General features: G+C 36.9%; 1 protein-coding gene and 1 long non-coding RNA gene across 15 annotated transcripts; both read left to right on the top strand.

Moving 5' to 3' along the window:
* The first annotated feature begins 2,765 nt into the window (after positions 1–2,765).
* Positions 2,766–6,249, top strand: LOC110916726 (probable LRR receptor-like serine/threonine-protein kinase At5g45780). 14 transcript variants are annotated; one of them, XR_004881713.1, is made up of 10 exons: positions 2,766–2,854; positions 2,976–3,064; positions 3,260–3,311; positions 3,884–3,955; positions 4,043–4,123; positions 4,363–4,742; positions 4,819–4,884; positions 4,934–5,001; positions 5,557–5,605; positions 6,147–6,175. XR_004881713.1 is itself a non-coding variant. In XM_035984184.1 (9 exons), the coding sequence occupies exons 2-7, from the start codon at positions 3,026–3,028 to the stop codon at positions 4,639–4,641; spliced, it is 486 nt and encodes a 161-aa protein (XP_035840077.1). In that variant the 5' UTR covers positions 2,766–2,854; positions 2,976–3,025; the 3' UTR covers positions 4,642–4,742; positions 4,819–4,884; positions 4,934–5,001. The 14 variants fall into 14 exon arrangements, 1 of the variants encoding a protein (XP_035840077.1); XR_002579955.2 differs by having other exon boundaries at positions 4,043–4,172; XR_004881702.1 differs by having other exon boundaries at positions 4,043–4,172; positions 4,282–4,742.
* A 90-nt stretch (positions 6,250–6,339) lies between these two features.
* On the top strand, positions 6,340–7,483 carry LOC110916763. Its single transcript, XR_002579979.2, has 2 exons — positions 6,340–6,668; positions 7,099–7,483. It is a non-coding gene; the product is annotated as an uncharacterized LOC110916763 (long non-coding RNA).
* Positions 7,484–11,836: the final 4,353 nt, after the last annotated feature.

The following is an 11,836-nucleotide window of genomic DNA, read 5'->3' as shown; positions in this document are numbered from 1 at the left end:
GAAGAAGCCCATAAGTCTAAATATACGATGCATCCAGGAAGTGATAAAATGTACCAGGATTTAAGGAAAAATTTCTGGTGGATAGGAATGAAAAAGGATGTAGCAGCTTATGTTTCTAAATGTTTAACTTGCTTACAAGTTAAAGCTGAACATCAGAAACCCTCAGGTTTGTTACAACAATTAGAAATACCAGTTTGGAAATGGGAATTGATAACAATGGATTTTGTTACCAAATTGCCTAAAACAAGGAAAGGTAATGATACAATCTGGGTGATTGTAGATAGGTTAACCAAGTCAGCTCATTTCATACCAATGAAGGAAACCTTTAGTATGGAACAATTAGCCAAATTGTATGTAAATGAAATCGTTTCTTTACATGGCATTCCTTTATCAATTGTTTCTGATAGGGATAGCCGTTTTACCTCTCATTTTTGGTCAAGTTTCCAAAAAGCAATGGGAACCAGGATAAATCTAAGCACAGCTTATCATCCTCAAACGGACGGATAAAGCGAAAGGACAATTCAGACAATGGAGGATATGCTTAGAGCTTGTGTAATTGATTTTGGAGGTAATTGGGACGAACACTTACCTTTAATAGAATTTTCTTATAATAACAGTTATCACACAAGTATCAATGCTGCACCATTCGAAGCACTTTATGGACGAAAGTGCAGAACCCCAGTCTGTTGGGCAGAAATTGGGGAAAAACAATTATCTGGACCCGAGATAGTACAGGAAACAACTGATAAAATCATTCAAGTCAAGGAACGACTGAAAACAGCACGTGATCGCCAAAAGAGCTATGCTGATAACAGACGCAAACCATTAGAATTTCAAGTGGGAGATAAAGTATTATTGAAAGTCTCTCCCTGGAAAGGAGTGGTAAGATTCATCAAAAGAGGAAAGCTTAGTCCCAGGTATATTGGACCTTTCAAAATTCTTGAAAGAGTAGGACCGGTAGCTTATCAGCTACAACTGCCAGAGGAAATGGCAGGAATACATGATGTGTTTCATGTATCTAATCTCAAAAAGTGTTTAGCCGATGAATCACTCGTAGTACCTCTCAAGGATATAGAGGTTAATGAACAACTCAAATTTGTAGAAAGGCCTCTACAGATTGAAGATAGAAAAATTAAGAATCTCAGGCATAAGAGATTAGTTCTGGTCAAAGTGAAATGGTACTCCAAAAGAGGACCTGAATACACATGGGAACTTGAATCAGAAATGCAAAAGAAATATCCACACTTGTTCCAGTAGATCTCGAGGACGAGCTCTAAAACAAGGTGGGGAGGATATAACAACCCTCGGTAAAACCGACTCACTCATAATATTTCTAACACCCTAATATATTCTAAATATCTCAATGTGTCTTTATATGTGCCCCGTATGTGAAAACCGAGCCCAAATTAGAATATAATATATAAAATAAATTAAAAACAATAAAAATTAAGTTGAGGCGGGCCGCATGGGACCTCACCTCAACTTAACGCGGGCTGTGTAAGGATGTAACCAGACTTCGCCAAAAATCTTAAGTTAAAGCGGGCCGCGTACAAGTTTGGTTAAGTTAAAGCGGGTCGCGAGTGTCTCAAATGGTGGCGCAGCCCTGAGCTGACACGTGTCGAGAGCGTGTCAAGTCTAGAGGGTGATCCGGACGAGCTATGCATTGACCGGAGGTCAACGCGGGCCGCGTAGGCCCTGTGCTCATTGAACGTGGGCCGCGAGAGGACCAGTTTTCAGCCCTATATAAGAAAGCCTCGGGATTTCAGTTTCCGTCGTTCATTTTCTTTCTTTCTTTCTTAAATTTCTATAGTGGCGTTACTATACCCGGGCATTATACCCCCTAAAATAGCGAGGTTCTGCTACAATGTAAGTATTATAACCCCTGGAGACGTATTAGATACGCTACCCGATTGATCTAGGGTTCCGTAACGGCTGTCGTGGTTCTGCCCGACGTAGTCGTTGGAATGCCGTCTCGGGGAGGGTATTACTAATGTTAAAATGGGTTATTATACTAACACACGTGCATTTGTGTAAATTATAGATATTCACCAGGAAACCCTAAAGAATAACCTAAGACAGCAATGTGAGTAATCCTCTTTTTGTGTAAACCTTTTTGTGAGTAATCTCCTTTTTGTTAACAGTTTTTACAAAACCTTAACCTTTTTACAATGCAATTTAGCAGTGATTGAGTCTTTGTAATTCTACAATTACTGCCGGTATGTTGGGGTTTTGTATACAAAATGTGAGTAACGTTACCATTGGACGAAGAGTTAGCCAATGTGTAATATGACCCTCAGTCAGACTTGACACTACTGAATGAGTAATTGGGTAGATATAAACATTGTAATCGCCCTCAATACTGTTTAAAGTAAATTAATATTTCTTGATTAAACTGGGATTCACTCACCAGTATTTCCCACTGACAAAACCTTTTTAAAATGCGTTTCAGGTAACAAAATGTGAAAGCCAAATAGAAGCCAGCTAGACAGCACTGAAGGCTTGGAAAAGTGGCTATAAAAGTTACCTAAATAAAAGAAAGCGTTTATTTCAATAAAGTGGGATTTATCCCTGTAAATCAGTTGTAATAAAAACTTGGGTTTTACCCATTTGTTTAAGATTATAAAATATGGTGGTTTACTCTGATTTAATATTTCCTAACTACGGTCCTGATGAAAATTTCCGCTGCCAAATAAGTAATTAACGTGATACCACCGAAACTGGCTCACGGCCGCCCGTTCCCGGGAACTAGGGACCGGGGGTTGTGACAACAAACCCTCGCATCCATCTTCTCCACCGATGACACCACCAGCGACCGTCGAAACCTTCTTCTTCTCTTAAAGAGCCGATGATCTTGGTAAGTTACGATTCTTCTTTCCACATATGATTTTGCTTTGGTGATTTATGAGGGTGCGTTCTAATTTATCTTTGTTTTAGCAAATAAGTTTATAAACAGTTTCTAGGGTTTGATGTTTTAGGCAAAATCATGGCTGGTTCTCCTTAACATACCCTCTGTTAGCCTTTACTGATGCCAGAGAGTAGTCCATTGATGATGATGAGTTCTTCGGTGAGTATTTCCCTTTTTCATTATTCATAAATTCTTCGATGCACATGGTTCTTTGCTGATTTATCGAATCTAGAATGTAATTTTTGTGTTTGATTGTATAAATTTGTTATAATTTGCGTGTTTTTTGTGTGTTATTTGACTTAGAACATGTGAAATTTTTTGTGTGTTATTTGACTTAGATCTGTGAAATTTTAGGGTTTCTTTCTCCGGCGATTCCGACATCAGATCTACTGGGTTCAACTTCTCGGTATGTTGTTTCTACTGGATCTGTGAAATAGATTCAGATCCGTTACTTTTTTCTAGCAGATCTGTGAAATAGATTCAGATCTGTTCTCGGTATGTTTTGGTTTGTATGATTTTGTTTGTTTTTCAATAACTTCAAGAATACTCGAGTCCCTTTTGTTTACTATCCTTTTCATTAATTTTGTTTATTTGTGTTATTTGTTCTATAGTTTTTGGATGTTTTACAATAATGACTTTTTTTAAGTGGTTTGGTTTTTGATCTGTGAAATTTAAGGAATGACTGATTATATGATGGAACTAATAATGTCATTTCTTTCATGTTTTACCAATGACAGAGAATGAGATGAGTACAGGGTTGAATTGTTTTACAATTAAGTTTTTATTTTTGTTTAATTTATGGATAATTTATGATATTTTGAACTCAACATGCTTATAGACAACTGTCTGGTATAAATTATTTAATTAAGTATGCTAATTTAGATTTGTTACTGATAGTAAATCTTGGTTTTAAAATGTTACAGATAGTAAATCTTGCGAGTGAAGGTAGTCAAGGTGTCCATGTTTGTTTTGTTTCAGATGGTGTGGTGTCTGATGTGGTGTCTGATGCGAGCAAAAAGAAGAAGGCAGTTGCCTCAGCCAAGAGAGGAGGTACAGATCAGTTTTGTTTCTTCTTGTTGAGATCAGTTCATAACATTTAAAGGTTATAAAAGTGTTTAATGGTTTTTGAACTTGCAGTACAAGCTTTGATGAACATAAAGAATGGTCTAGATGATCCACATAGTGTCTTGAATTGGGATGCAGATGCTGTTGATCCATGTAGTTGGACTATGATCACTTTTTCTCTAGATAAATTTGTCATTGGCTTGTAAGAACAAACAAAAAAAATATATATATTTTTAATTTTTTTAAAAGTTCATATTTTTATTTTTATCTTGATTTGTTTTTAATTGTATCGTAACTTGACGAATCTGCAGATAGTGCAAGTGTTAGCCGAGTTTATTATCTATTATAGTTATAGCTATTTGATTTTTATTTATTTAAATTTTGTCTATTAGTCGTTTCGCGTTGGTCCAGAGCAAGAACAAGGGCTGCCAAGGTAAACATACAAACTTTATATCAAAAAGAGTAAAATGTCATTTTCGTCCCTGGGGTTTGACCACTTTTGCGACTTTCGTCCCTGAGGTGGCATTTTCACCCCTGAGGGCCAAATTTCGAGGGTTGACAGTCGCAATAAATTGCTAAACTCAAGGAAGAAAACGGCAATAAAACGCAAACCCGAGGTCAGATTTTGCTATCAAATTTCGAGCGGCGATTCAGAAACACGAAGCGTTTGATGAAGATATCACCAGATTGGTTCAGATTTTGCTATCTTCGGCTGCTATTGATGGTGGTTGTCTGGTTAAGTTGGCCATTCCGACCACTCGACAACCCTAAGGTTAGATTTGTTGTTGAAACTTTTAGTTCTGCAGCATTTTGTTTTTGTTATTTGACACAGATATGTGAAATTGTAGGGTTTTCTTTCACTAGACGGCGATGTATTTTCCGGCATAGTGACACAAGATCGATTCGACTTCTCGGTACCGTCTTTTTAACCTTATCAGCAATTTTTGTTTGTTATTTGATTAGATCTTTGAAATTTTAGGGTTTCTTTCTCCAGCGATTCCGACATCAGATCTACTGGGTTCAACTTCTCGGTATGTTGGTTTTAACCATATGGGCATTTTTCTTTGTTATTTGACATTTCAGATTTGTGTTGGTTTTAACCATATGGGCATTTTTGTTTGTTGTTGTGATTATTGACAGTTACAACCATTGCGATTAGGGTTTCTGTGACTATCTTAAATTCTGTTTTTTTTGCTTTGATACTAACGTTGTTTGAGGTGGTTGTTATTAACTGGTTATAGAAAATTGCCGGATTATTGATGTTATGCTAGATTTGTAGTTGGTATGATGATTAAATCTCGACTAGGATTCACATTTTTGAAGATGATTCTTTACAGATTGGTAATCGATTTTACTGTTTAGTAGTTAGGGTTTCCGTGTTTGGTACTTATGGTTTAGTTTGTGACTCTGGGCTGTGATTTCATGATGTATTTGAATGCTGAATTGCATTTTGGTTTAGATCTTTACTGAAATATTATATATATTCAAACTCTTGAAATTTGAATTCCCATCTAGGGGATAAGCATCATGGACTAACCGTGTTTGCGGATGGTGAATTGTTTACTAACAGGTTGTATTGTTTCTAGGCTCAAAATGGTGAATTTGCTGCCACCTTTAACGTTGAGGATTACAGAGGTAATCTTTTCTTTTGCTAGCGGCTTGGCTCATTACACCACTACGTTTACTGTTATATGTGTGATCATATATATAAGACTAAAATGCCATTTTCGTTCCTGAGGTTTGGCCAGTTTTGCGACTTTCGTCCAAAAGTTTTGTTTTTCCGCATCTGGATCCAAACGGTTTGAAATCTTGCCATTTTCATTTGTCTCATTAACTCCATCCATTTTTCTCCATTAAGTCAGAGTATTTTCGTTTTTTTTTGGTAAACTTAAAGGGTAATTCGGTCTTTTTACATAGAGTGAAAAAGATCAAATTGCCATTTTACCAAAAAGGACGGAAATACCCCTGAATTAATGGAGAAAAATGGATGGAGTTAATGAACCGAATGAAGAAAATGGCAAGATTTTAAACCTTTTGGGTCCAGATGTGGAAAACAAACCTTTGGACGAAAGTCGCAAAACTCGCCAAACCTCAGGGACGAAAATTGCATTGTACTCTTTATATATATTTGTTCTGAATATAGATCTTATGTTATTGTATATTCCGTTACATGCAGCGGCTTGTGAAAAGTGTTATAAGCAGATAGAAGTTGCCATAGCCAGGTACCGAGAAATCAAAGATAAGATCAATGAAGGACTCAAGTTTTATGTTACTCTTCAGGCATGAATCTTTTATGGTTTTTATTTAATCATTTTAGGTATTTTAGTTATCATTTTTTTTAATTCAGTTACTTGTTTCATTGAATAGGAAGCAACCACAAGTGTAAAGCAACAGTGCAGTGACTTTGTCATGACACGAAGCATACAATGTCGGGATATGATCGAAGATGTACAAAAACAAATGTCTGGTCTAAGTATTCTAGACGGTAAAAATTCAAGCACGTACAACTACTCTTCAACTAGACCGCCACAACAACCATCTTCCCAGTCCGAACCACCCACCAACCAACCCCACCCCCAAACACCCTACTATCACCCAACCGCCACCACCTTACTGTAATGGGTCTCCGTCTCCATACCCGCCCCAACAAGGCCAACAGCCGCCACCCGTTGGTGGCTATGAGTACGGGCATTAACAGGTACATTTGTTTTAACTTATTTATTTAATAAGCTTAAAATGATGCTGGTTGATCTGTTTGAAAAAAATGTAACCCATATACCCAAATCAGATTTAAAAATGTTAAAGATTTGTATTATAAACATATCTATTATAATTAAAAGGTTTTATCCACTTTAAATGCGTTTTGGGTGGGTTTTGACCCGTTCAACCCATTTGACTTATGTACATTTTAACTTTTTTTAGTCTGACCTGTATGACTTGTTTAAGATATAAATAACCGAAATTGACCCGTACCCCTAAACTGCTTCAATGCTTCGTCCCATACTTCTATAAACTAATTTACAATTTTTTAACTTGTAAAGTAGCCAACAAAAGAAACTTTGTAATTAATATTTGATATGGTGTTCGGGTCTGTAAATTGTCTACTTTTTTTTAAAAAACTTTTGCAGCTAATTTGTCCATCAGAAAGAGAAGTAATGGTGTTTGGGAGCTTCAAACAACCAGGAACCCTGTTACCCAAAGCTCCAAAAGGATGTGGTTGGCGTACTGCGCTGTTGTTCGATGAGCTCGGGGAACTTTTACAAAATGGAGCCTTGAGGATTGCTGCTATAGTGCAGCTTATATGAGTTAGATATTGTATCAATATATATAATCATTGATGAAGTAGCATCTAGAGATTCCAGTATTGGTCATACATTACTGGTAATAAGAAATTATTACAAGTAACTTGACAATTTTACCCCCTAGATGCTGGAAAATTGGCTTATGAGTAAGTTGATTGTTTGTACTGAAGTCCTTTACATTTTAAAGCATGTATAGTTGCACTTGTGTTTAGAATCAGATGTTATTTAATCCATGTCACGGGTCAGATTAACACTTAGGGCGACTTTTGATGCGTTTGATTAGTGTCAAAACAGGTCGAATCGTATATCCATATTATGTTGTCAAATTATGCAACACTTTGGGTGACTTGTGTTTTATGAAAATAACAACTTACACCCGGTGTTTAGGGTAAACCATAAACGGGTACGAGCTGTGAATGGGTTGACATGTTAACAATTTCAAACATGTCTAAATAGATTCGGCCTGTTTGTTACGCACATATCATGTTCTACTTGTATTAACTAGGCTAATGCGTTCAAACTTTTCATGAGTTATCTCACAAGAAGTTCAAGTCTACTAGAAAATTTTGAACCTTCATACAAAAAAGGCAGGAACTTTTACTTCAGTTGCTTGTTGAAACATCTAGATTAAAACCAAGAACATAACTACCAACAGGGTATAATTGTAATTACTGGTGCAACAAAGGAAAACAAATATGTAGGTCTTGAGTTTGTAAGTGTCTAGATAATCTTCTCTAAATCGTATACTATCAAAAAAAATAAAGGTCAGAATGAGGATGTGTTTCATTTTATTGGTAGGAAACCATCACAACATTGATGCTTGATAAAAAACAGTTGACAAACAGCACAGTTGGCGATTAATTCGGTTACCATCAATTTCAACAATGACTTAGTTATCACTTATTGCTTCCTCTTGATGATCATGTATAGTATCTATGAACTTCTCAAATGCATCATTCTCAAGCCTATACTCAGCTTGAATAAAGAATCATCCATGGTTGGCATGAAAATGAGCTATACAACAAAATATTCAATTTTTGTAAGACCTAAGGTCGGCCCTGAGAATTCGTGTACCCTGTTTGAGCTCGAAAAAACGTGCCTTTAGGCCTTAATGAAATTGAGTATTGGGCTCACTAAAGATCTAAACCTAATGCCAATGGGCTAATAACTAATCTAAACCATAACAATAGTTTGTAAGTGAGCCTATGTTGACGTTTGTATGAGTATACCCTATTAATTTATTATTTTACATATATATATCGATTTTTTTATATAATGTGCCCTTCGAAATATCGGGCCCTGGCCGGTGGTCCTCCCCGCCCTCAGTGGCCGGCCATGACCTCACAAGTCCGGGTGCACATAAGTATATATCACGAGACGACTGATAAATTAACGTTAAACGAGTATCCTATAGTAAATCGCCACTCCCGCTGCATCGCGCGGGTAAATGGCTAGTATATATATATATATATATATATATATATATATATATATATATATATATATATATATATATATATATATATATATATATATATCTTAGTGCACCCTATCCCTTATTTGGAAAAACCTGAGACAAACATACATACACATAACCAAACTGTATATTTTGGTTTGCTTGAAAATCTATACAAGATCTCTTCTACAAGATTTTCCCTCAAAATCTTTTTCTTGAAAAATCTCTACAAAAGATCTTGTCTCAAAAAGTGAAACCTCTATCTATAAGATCATTCTCACCTCCCCACTCTCTCTAAGGGCATACGGTGTGGTTGAGAGGTTGGGGCGGCAAAGCCGTTTGCCGCGCGGCAAACACCGCCGCCAACCAACATGGCATGCGGCAAAAGTTTAATGGCGGTGAGGGAATACCGATTCGAGATAGGTGGAAGTTGCCAAATTTATTACCCCCCCCCAACGGTAATATTACCGTTTCACCCTAAAAAAAAAAAATTGTTTTTAAAATTTTTTTACACCCTATATAAATACCACTCAAACAATTTTGGACAAAAATACACCTATCTCTCTATACTTTCTCATTCTATTCTACACTTTGAAAAATATGGAAGGCTCAAAGAAGGGTGAAGGCAAGAAGAAAATGGTAGGGTCGGGTTCAAAGTCGAGGCCTCAAGAGAAACGTGGTTCGGGTGGTAGTAGTGTCTCGTTTAATCCGCAACTTGGGTTTGCGAGTCACACCCAACCTCCATTTTATTTTAACCAACCCATGCATCAACCTTTCGGTTATGATACCCAACCCACCCAAAATTGGATGCAATACGGTCCGAGGATGACTCAAGCCGGTTATTATGATTACTCCCAAGAAGCGCAAAATGCTTTTGACCCGTTTGCTTTTCAAAACCCAATGTCACAATCACCAACCCAAGACGAACAAGATGACGCCGATGAGGAGTTTGTGCCGGAAACACAAGAACATGAGTTACATGATATTGATGAAGATGTTGCGGATGATGAAGTTGTTGCGGATGAACCGGAAAAAAAAGCAAAAGCCAAACGGGAAAATTGGTCGCCTAGACAAGAAGAGGCGTTGGCAAAGGCTTTTGTTCATTGCACTTTGAATAAAAGAAAAGGCAATCAACAAAACGGTTGGCGGAAGTAATCGAACCCACCACCAAGTTCGATCAAAATGGGTGACGATGCAAACAAAAATTAACACATTCAACGGTCTATATCATCAAGCGGTAATTTTTTTATACGGTTTATTTTTTTTATACGGTTTATTTTTTTATACGGTTTATTTTTTTTATACGGTTTATTTTTTTTATACGTTTATTTTTTTATACGGTTTAATTTTTATAGGATCGTTTACGTCCTAGCGGGAGTGACGACGCACATGTAATGAAACAAGCGTTAAAGGATTACAAAAGCAAAGAAAATATTGACTTCGCTCATGTTGAGGCTTGGGAGGTTGTTAGAACAAGTGAAAAGTGGTCGCCGGTACCTTTGTTGAATGAAGAAAGCTCCGGTTCGGGGCTAAAAAGAAAGTCTTCGGATTCGGGAAATTATGTACGAGAAGGACTTTGAGTGGTATAATCGGCCTACCGACGACCTTAACCCGAAGATGTTGGAAGTCGCACTCGCTAGAAAACGGGAGATCGCAAAAAAATATGGATGGCCTTGTGATTTTTAGTTTTTTTTTTAAGTTAGATTTTATTAAAAATGTAATGTTTTTATTTTTATTTAAGATGTAATGCTTTATTTTTAATTATAATGTAATGGTTTATTTTTATTTTTAAAAAGTTTATTTTTTTCCATTTTATCTTAAATAAAAAAAAACATAAAATAAAAATAAAGTTTGCCACTCAGCAAGTGTTTAAACCAATGCCAACAATTTTCAGCAAAGTTTAAACACTTTTGCCTAATTGACATGGCACGCTCTGATTGGTCGGTTCAATGTTTTGCCACTCTAAACTGTTTAACCACTCCTTATACCCTAAATTCAAACACTCACACAAAAGAACTAAGTCTCTCTCTCTCTCTCAGGGGGTGTTTGGCCTAGCTTTTTTATCTAAGCTTATAGCTTTTTTAGCTTATTTTTACAAAATAAGCATTAGTGGGTGTTTGGTTTAGCTTTTTAAGCTTATGCTTATTAGCTTATATAAGCTAATTTCAAGAAGCTTATGGGTTGATGGTTTTTTAGCTTATTTGAATAAGCTTATTTGAACAAGATGGTTTTTTACTCATTTGCCCTCAAATGGTGGATTAACTCATTTGAATATGATACACACAATGGTATTATACCCCTTCTCATAATACACAATGGATTAACTCAACTTGTAGAATATAAGCTAATCCAAACACTTAAAAATAGCTTATCAAATGAAAGAAAATAAGTATAAGCTATTTTAAAATATAAGCATAAGCCAAAAAAATAAAAGCTAGGCCAAACACCCCCTCAATTATACTTGCCGGCAACAAAGCATATGAAAACCTTTCATCTTTACAATCCCATCTCTCAGTTATAAACAAAAAAAAACATCAGAACCATTTATCCCCTTCCATATCCCTCTCGATTACATTAAACAACACAGAGAAATCCCCTTCTTTACTCACAAAACCCTCTAACCCCCCCCCCCTCTTTCTCTCCGGTAAACACCTACTAGTCACCGGAAACCAATCCGACCACCACCATCTCCGGGTGGCAACAGAGGAGAGCAACACCGCCACCACGGTGGTGACGATGACAAACCAGAGAGACGGAGAGAAAGAGACTGTTCGAGTTCTATGGAGAACGAGAAAGAGAGATGAAGGCGTTGGAAGTGGAGCGGCGCCGCCGTTCACGGCGGCCGCAGTGGTGGTGATGGTTTTCCTTCCCGGTAAGCCAAGAGTTTTATTTCTCTTTCCTTCTCAGATTTTAACTCGATACGTTACTTTTATTTTCTTTCGGGTGAGTGAAGAGGTGCCGATGAAGATAATGTTGAAGATGATTAAGGATGACGATGATGGTGCTGGTGGCCGGCACCACCGACGTCGACGAAGGTTCCGTTTTTTCCAACGATTCAACAGAAGTGGATCGGTGGTCATCAACTTAGTCAACAGGTTCGGGTGTTTG

This window comes from Helianthus annuus, chromosome 2, assembly GCF_002127325.2.
Source record: "Helianthus annuus cultivar XRQ/B chromosome 2, HanXRQr2.0-SUNRISE, whole genome shotgun sequence".
Classification (NCBI taxonomy): domain Eukaryota; kingdom Viridiplantae; phylum Streptophyta; class Magnoliopsida; order Asterales; family Asteraceae; genus Helianthus; species Helianthus annuus.
This window is presented reverse-complemented; position numbering and strand designations above follow the sequence as displayed.

Excerpts from the sequence above, each read along its gene's own strand:
- LOC110916726 (XM_035984184.1), top strand. The coding sequence starts at position 3,026 with ATGCCAGAGAGTAGTCCATTGATGATGATGAGTTCTTCG. Across the intron at positions 3,312-3,883 it reads CTACTGGGTTCAACTTCTCG|ATGGTGTGGTGTCTGATGTG; the intron begins GTATGTTGTTTC and ends GTTTTGTTTCAG. Across the intron at positions 4,404-4,489 it reads CAAGAACAAGGGCTGCCAAG|GTGGCATTTTCACCCCTGAG; the intron begins GTAAACATACAA and ends TTCGTCCCTGAG.